General features: G+C 35.6%; 1 protein-coding gene across 1 annotated transcript; it reads left to right on the top strand.

Moving 5' to 3' along the window:
• Positions 1-6,049: 6,049 nt before the first annotated feature.
• Positions 6,050-6,864, top strand: LOC112395156 (28S ribosomal protein S15, mitochondrial-like). Its single transcript, XM_024738215.1, has one exon. The coding sequence runs from the start codon at positions 6,071-6,073 to the stop codon at positions 6,848-6,850; it is 780 nt and encodes a 259-aa protein (XP_024593983.1). The 5' UTR covers positions 6,050-6,070; the 3' UTR covers positions 6,851-6,864.
• The last annotated feature ends 791 nt before the right edge of the window (positions 6,865-7,655 follow it).

The raw sequence follows: 7,655 nt of genomic DNA, 5'->3' as shown, positions 1-7,655 counted from the left end.
CCTCAGCTGAAGAGGTTTGACTGAGGCAGTAAATCAGGCCCTCCAGAGTCACTGGCTGGGAAGGTTCCAGAACCTCTGGCTGGTTCAGATCTCGTAATGCCCCGGGGGCTGAGCTCACAGCAGTGGTGCAGTAGGGGCCCCTGAGCAGTGATAGTGAACACTGAGCCACGTGCTGAGTGGTGCCAACCTGGGCACTGATTGGCTCACCCTGCCCATCAGTGTACTGGGTGGGGCGAATGCAACTGATGTAAGCTGTGTTCACAACAAAATACTAGAATAGTCAACTCATCAGCATATAGAAAGTATTATACACCATAACAAAATCGGGGTTATCCCAGGAATGCAACGAAATAACTGTGATACGTCATATTAATTGAATAAATAAAAACAACTACATGATAATCTCAATAGATGCAGAAAAAAATTTTGACAAATTTAAACACCCTTTCATGACAAAAATACTCAGTAAGTTAGGAGTAAATGGAAACTTTCTCAACATGATAAAAAGATATCTGTGAAAATACCACAGCTAACATTATAGTTGAGAGAAGAAGACTAAACACTTTGAGAGCAAGAAACAGACAGATAAAGGCAAGACATTTGACCCTTACAAGGTGCTCTTACATTGAAATTAAAACACTAAGAGTAGCTGATACAAAAAAATGCATAATTGGCATCTACATGCTCACATAGTTTCTTTTATCAGCTGTACAAACTGTTTGTGAAATGCCTTGGCCAAATAAATTATGCATATTAATCCACATTAAATAAAATGTGTAAGTTTTCTGAGAAAAGTAAAATTGTGTAAAATATAAATATTTTAATATTCATATAGGCTGTATGCATATACATTTATGGTTATTTTTAATTTCAGAGTACAATGTTTTCCATACCTAACCAGTTCTTGCTATAAGAACTAGTTACTTGACATATTAAAGGCAGTAATGCTAGTAGTAACGGTATAGCATTGAAGATGATATAAGATTCTCTTAAGAAAATTTACAAACATCAAAGTGTGATAGAAATATTACTATGTATTTTTAAAATAAAAAAACTTACACATAGATCATGTGAGTATAAATATCCATGTTGATTCCATGTTGATTCTGTTGTTGGAGAAATTATCACTGTTCTACTTAAGAAATATAAGTATATTGCTAGAACCATGTTCTTCTCTAGGAAGAAAAGGAGAATGATTTGTTAATAGGTGGGGGGTAGTTTTCCCTGATATTTATTAATAAAGCCTTTCTCTAAAGTAATGAATTAAGAATCTGAGACTATTTCATAGTAAATGTCTCTGTTATCAGCTTCAAAGCAAACTGTATATGGTAGCCCAGTTGAAAGATTTCTCTAATTCTATATATGTGGCTTTTACACCCTTAATTTTCCCCTGAATTTGTTTTTCCTTGAGTATCAAGCTTCTTGAATCTTGTACTATTGAGAATATTTCTTACTAAAGTAATTATAATTACTAATTTGATAAAAACTATACATGTTTTAGGATGCTAAGTTAAGAATTATTGTATATCATTAGTTTATTCAATATAATTAATTGTATTTGCATAAATACAAAAAAGTTAAAATGAGAAAAACATAATTGGAAAGCATTAAGTGCAGCTGTGTATTTAATGCAAGGGTTTTTTTATGGCTATTTCTAGTCTAAGTGGGAAATAGTATATAAAAAATACCACCTGTGCATACGAAAGAATTTTAATAATTAAATGACATTTCCCATATATTTGCAAGTGATTTTTTCTGGTTTTCTAAAATATATTAAGATAACCCCAAATTATGAAATTATAATCCAAGCTCCATAGCCCAAGATATGAGCATGTTATGTTTTTAAGTGGAACAAGAATACCTATTTGTTTTAGTTTATGCTCAAAGTATTAATTTTACAAGAAAAAGTATAATTAAAATCAGTATTTTCCTCCAATTTTCTTGTTTTTTTCTTTTTTACACATATATGAAGTTATTAGACAGTTACAATCTGAGTGTGGGCTGGGTATCAGTAATATCATTGCATCAATGCTGAACTTCCAGTGGAATTCTCTGGTGGTCCACTGGTTAGGAGTCTGTGCTTTCATTGCCGTGGGCCTGGGTTCAGTCGTGGTGGGGAACTAAGATCCTGCGACGGTGGGGGTGGTGTCTGGTCCTCAGCTGGTCCCAGCAGCATTTCGTTATATGGGCTCCAGCAGAACTTTAAGGGCCATAAAGGACCCTCCCAAGACAACACTCAGGGACCCTTCCCAGCCAGTAGGAAGGTCACACCTAGCCCTGGAGCAAGCAGGTTGTTGAGTCAGTGTGTGGGAGGGTCCCAGATCTTATCAGCAGCCCAGGAGGGTACCAGCCTAGCCAGTGGAGAGAGGTTCAGCTGTGAGGACCTCTTAGAATCATCCTTCCCTGGTTTCAGGACTTAAGGAAGCTCAGGTTCTTCATGTCTCATCACAGAAAGAATTCAGTGTGAGACAAAGTAATGGATAAGAAGTGGATTTATTTAGAGAGAAACACACTCCACAGAGTGTGGGCCATCTCAGAAGGTGAGAAAGGCCTCTTATGTTGTTTTCAATGTATAGAATATGGATTGTTATAGACTGAATGTGTATGTTACCCTGAAAATTCATATGTTGAAACTCTAGCCCCCATGTAATGGAATGAGGAGGTGGGACTTGTGGGAGGTAACTAGGATTAGATGAGGTAGTGAGGGTAGAACCCTTGTGAATGTGATTAGTGCCCTTATAAGAGTCAGGAGAGAGCCTGATTCTTCTCTCTTCTCTCTACCATGTGAGGGTACAAGAAGTCATCAATTTGCATTCTGGAAGAAGGTCCTCACCAGAATCTGACCATGCTGGCAGCTCAGTATCCAACTTCCAGCCCCCAAAAATGTGAGATATAAATTCCGTTGTTTATAAACCACTCAGTCTACATATATTTTATAGCAGTGTGAACTGACTGAAATAGTGCCTTTCAAAAATAATACTCTTGTAAAGTCCTCAAGTAGAGGGTTAACAATTCAGTTCTAAGTATTTAAATTTCTCTTTAAATTGTATTTTTTCTGACTCCACCACTTAGTTAGCGTGTGACCTTGGTCAAATTATGTTCCCCATTCCTCAGTCACCTCATTTAGACACTATTTTAGACCAACGACAGTTTCAGAGCTTGGATTATGGAGCCTGACTGCTGCACAAGTACCTAAGACCTCACAGTTAACTTGACTAATTTGAGTGTGTGCATGTGTGTGTGAGTGTGTGGGTTACTCATCAGCTTGGGCAGTTTTGGGGTGTTTGTGAGACACACACTTAGAAAAGTTTGTCTTCTATACAAAAGATTACATTAATAACCATGTTTCTGGTATGTTTGTTTTAAGTTCCTTGAAATGCTCTTGTGATCTCAGCTGACATTTTTGCTAGAGTTAAATTGTAGAACAATTATGTGACAGAATAAACTCATGCTTCAATAACTAAAACTTACAGGTTTGCTTAAATGGAAATTTAAAAATCTATAGGAATTTAAATACTAATTTTGTGAAAAGACAGCTTTTATTGGAGCACATTCATCTACTTGCATTTTTTTTTTTAGCAGACCTTTCAGTTCTGGAGGACTTTTATTTATTTATCTATGTGCATTCAATACATTGTGTGTTTAGTATCAGTAAAGTTTTCTCCAAACCGACTGTCAGGTGATATGAATTTCAAAGAACTCAGCTTTCAATATGTCAATCACAGTAATAAAGAAAAGCAAAATTCTTCAAAACTGGGAAGCATCACAGTGGTATGTTCAAGGTATTAACACTGAGACTAGGTTTATTTGTTAATTTTATTCTGTCTAGTACCTTTGTCATTGCTTACCTAACCATTGGGACCCAATATAAAACACACTTTTCAAATATATGGTTGATGGGTAGTTAGATCATTTACAACAGTAGCTGATAGGCCAAGAAGTAACGTGGTAAAAGAACACTCATTTTCAGAAATTGCTGTAGCATGATGATGTTGCTGTAGTATCCCAAAGTGTAGGAAAACTATTGCTATGATTAGCATTCCATATCATTTTAAATGCATGATGACACAAGTTTTTCAGAATATGCTTGGTAAGGAGAATTTCAGATTTTTAACTCAACTTTTAAGTTTTTACAAGTTGAATAAACATTTAAAAAATGATCCTAAATAATTTTGTCTGATAATAGAGTATTGTCTGATGTCTTCAGGCAAATTTGATTAGCAGTTGCTTTATGCTGATCTTGATAAATCATCACATTCAAAGCAGATGTGCTTTTCAATAATCCTAAATTTAAATTCTTTCAGTTCTTTTTTTCCTCCTAAAGTGTGTATGCTCTTCAAAAGCATTCAATTTCATATCAACAAAAATATTTAAATGCATAAGTTAAAGAGTGTTCCTTTTAAATAAGCATTCTAAACTACTATGAGGCTAATTTTGAATGAGAAATGCTGCACTTTTGAAGAATAGCTATATCATTAATCTGTAATCAGCCATTGACATATTCATTTGTTCAAGAGACCAGCTGTTGGTAGGACGATTTTCATAAAATTAAGAAATCAATGTTATAACCATATGCAGTGTTTGATTTGATGAAGAGTAGAATTAGTAATAAAACTAGAGTGTAGTACTTCATAAAGAGATGACATTCATATAACCTTAACCCTTTACACAAATAAATCTGAAATTAAAAATGTTTTATACTTAGAAATAATTTTTTTCACCTTCCAGCATATGTTCTGAAAGTTCTTTATTTATGTTTTGTAGAGAAGTGATATCAGAAAAATGTAACTCCAAAGACAAAAAAGTGAGCTAATAAATATGTCCTTAGTATGAATATCTGTGACTAGGTTAAAATAAATCCAGCAATAATTTATACATAAAATTCCATATATAGGTCATTTTGAGATAAGATAATTACCATAATAAAAAATGTTTTGATACAAAACAATCTAATGATTTGAGTATGTATTCTGAATTCTATTCATACAATTTAATTCATGCAAACTAAAGGTAAATTGTTTAAATCAAAAGAAAAATAATTTAGAAATAGAGATTATTTTGAAAATCAAATGAGTCAACACAGGGTGATAAATTATGTGTGATCTATAGTTATAGAAAGTAAACACAAATAATACACAAAATGACCTTTATTGTCTAGTTTTAATAATTTCTTTGAAGAAATCATAATCAGAGGACTTCTAAAAGTATCAGTCAATTGTATACATGTAATTTAATAAGAAATATGAATACATGTGCACTCATTTATCAAAAGGTTTGAAATTCAGTTATTTAATTCAAGCAAGTAGGAAAAATGTGATCACAGAATTATGATATAATTAGAATAATTGAATTACTTGGCTAGCTTAAAAAAAAAGAGCTCTACAAATGTTGAGTATTTGATTTAAAGTCAATTCTTTATGGAAAGAAAACCCTGTTCTAACAGCTTATATGTTGAATAACAAAGGAAACATCTTCAATTTAGGTTTCTAAATTGGTTTTTACAGTTCTTCACTAAAATATTTAATTGAAACACTTTAACACTTTGCATGTATAAAGATGCACAAAACATCAAATAAAATGACCGTAAGCCTGCCTTGTTGTGCCTGTCCACAGCCTCTATCTCCACCAAATACAGCTTTATTAATGAGACCACTAGCTGAGGCAGGAAAAAATCAACCCTCACATACTGTATCTTCCTGTTCACAGGTTTTTTTTTTAGTTTCTTCAGCAGTGAGAAATTAAGGAAAACAATCACAGAGGAAACAAACCTCATCTCAAATATACTTTTCTAAATGCCCTAAAACCTTAGCTTCAACCCTGTAATTTTGCAACTTCAATTTCCTTAATAATATAAGGGTAAAGTAAAACAAGCAAGCAAGCAAAAACATAGCAGCAAACTATTTTACATTCTTTTAATGGAGATAAGGGGTCTCTTTCCTGCTCTTGAATCTGAGCAGGATTGCTACTGCTTTGATCAAAAAAAGATGGTGTTTTAAGTTCCAACTGTTCTCAACACTCCACTTATTCTTCTGATTAAGTGGAGCGGGTCCCTCGGGGGTCAGAAGCCACCATGCTGAGGGCGGCGTGGAGGGCGCTGAGTTCGATTCGGACCCAGGCAGTGACTCAGGCCCCAGTCCTCGGGCTGCCGGGTGGAGGGTGCGCCAAGCTTCTCTCCATCCAGCGGGACCTTCCCTCAAGTCCTGGAGGTCTCATCCTCCGGGCTGCCCGCAGGTATGCCACCCAGACACCAGTCCAGCCCAGCCATGAAGATAACCTGTCCCCTTCTATGCTGCTCAAGGACTACCAGGACATCCCTGGAATTGAGAAGGTTGATGATGTCGTGAAAAAACTCTTATCTTTGGAAATGGCCAACCAGAAAGAGAAGCTAAAAATCAAGAAAGAGCAGTTGATGAACAAGGTCGTGGAAAAGCCTAAGGACACCAGCTCCCTGGAGGCTCGAATTGTTGCGTTGACTATCAAGATCCGCAGTTGTGAAGAACACATGAAGAAACATCGAAAGGACAAATCCCACAAGCGCTATCTGATGATGAGCATTGGCCAGAGGAAAAAGATGCTCAAAAACCTCCGCAAGACCAACTATACTGTCTTTGAGAAGACATGCAGGGAGCTGGGGATTGAGTACACCTTTCCCCCTCTGTACTACCGAAAAACCCACCTCCACTGGGTGACCAAAAAGGCTCTGTGCATTCGGGTTTTCCAAGAGGCTCAAAAGCTGGAGAAGCAAAACAGGGCCTTAAAAGCTGTAGCTGCAGCAGTCCAGAAACAAGTCCAGAAGAACCCAGAGAGCCCTTCCAAAACTGGACCAGAGGCAATCAAAGAAAACCAATAAATGTTAAAATTAAAAAAAAAGAAAAAGGGATATCTTCTGCTTTGCCTCATAGCCATGTATTTGGTAATAAGAATAGCAACTAAATTTTTTATACTGAATATCAATTTCTCAAATAGATAAATAGGCAAATGTATGAGGATTATAGATGGGGCCCCTTATAAGAAAGCTTTTGCCTTCTTAAAAATTGGAAGACGTATTTTTGCAATATATATGACTCTTACAAAAAATTCAAATGACTATATTAACTTTCAGTCAGAAGGAATGCTTATTATAATACTACATTCTTTTAATGTTATTAAAAGACATATAAAAGATATAAAATGTTATTAAAATGAATTTAAAAATCTATAATATTTAAAATGATGCTCTTTACAAAAATATTCATGAATTAAGTAAGATGCATTGTTCTATATTTTGTTCAAAGTAATTTTATTTAAATATAGGAATTAAAAAGTATATACCTCTGGCTTTGATTTTATTTCAGTAAGTGTCAGGAGCTCAGCTGAGCTGGGTGAGAGGGGAGCTGCCAGGTATCAGGGTAGCCAGTTAAGGCAACAAGGCAGAAATGAAAGAGTTAAGACTTTAATCACTTACTACAATGAAATAAGAGAAAGGCTCACGACTCCATTGCATTTTACCCCATGAAGTGGACTATGGAGCCAGGTAGGTCAATGCTTTTCACCCCACTTTGGAGGGGGCCCCAAACAAAAGGCTCCAGCAATTTTATGAACCCTGAGTTGGGGGTAGGGGTGAGGATGGGGGTGTGGCACAACCTAGGGAGGTCCAGGCATGGGAAAGTAGTGAG

Source organism: Neophocaena asiaeorientalis, unplaced genomic scaffold, assembly GCF_003031525.2.
Source record: "Neophocaena asiaeorientalis asiaeorientalis breed wild unplaced genomic scaffold, Neophocaena_asiaeorientalis_V1.1 scaffold25, whole genome shotgun sequence".
Lineage (NCBI taxonomy): Eukaryota > Metazoa > Chordata > Mammalia > Artiodactyla > Phocoenidae > Neophocaena > Neophocaena asiaeorientalis.
The sequence above is the reverse complement of the archived record's forward strand: the minus strand, read 5'-3'. Positions and strand labels throughout refer to the sequence as shown.

Excerpts from the sequence above, each read along its gene's own strand:
- LOC112395156 (XM_024738215.1), top strand. The coding sequence starts at position 6,071 with ATGCTGAGGGCGGCGTGGAGGGCGCTGAGTTCGATTCGGACCCAGGCA.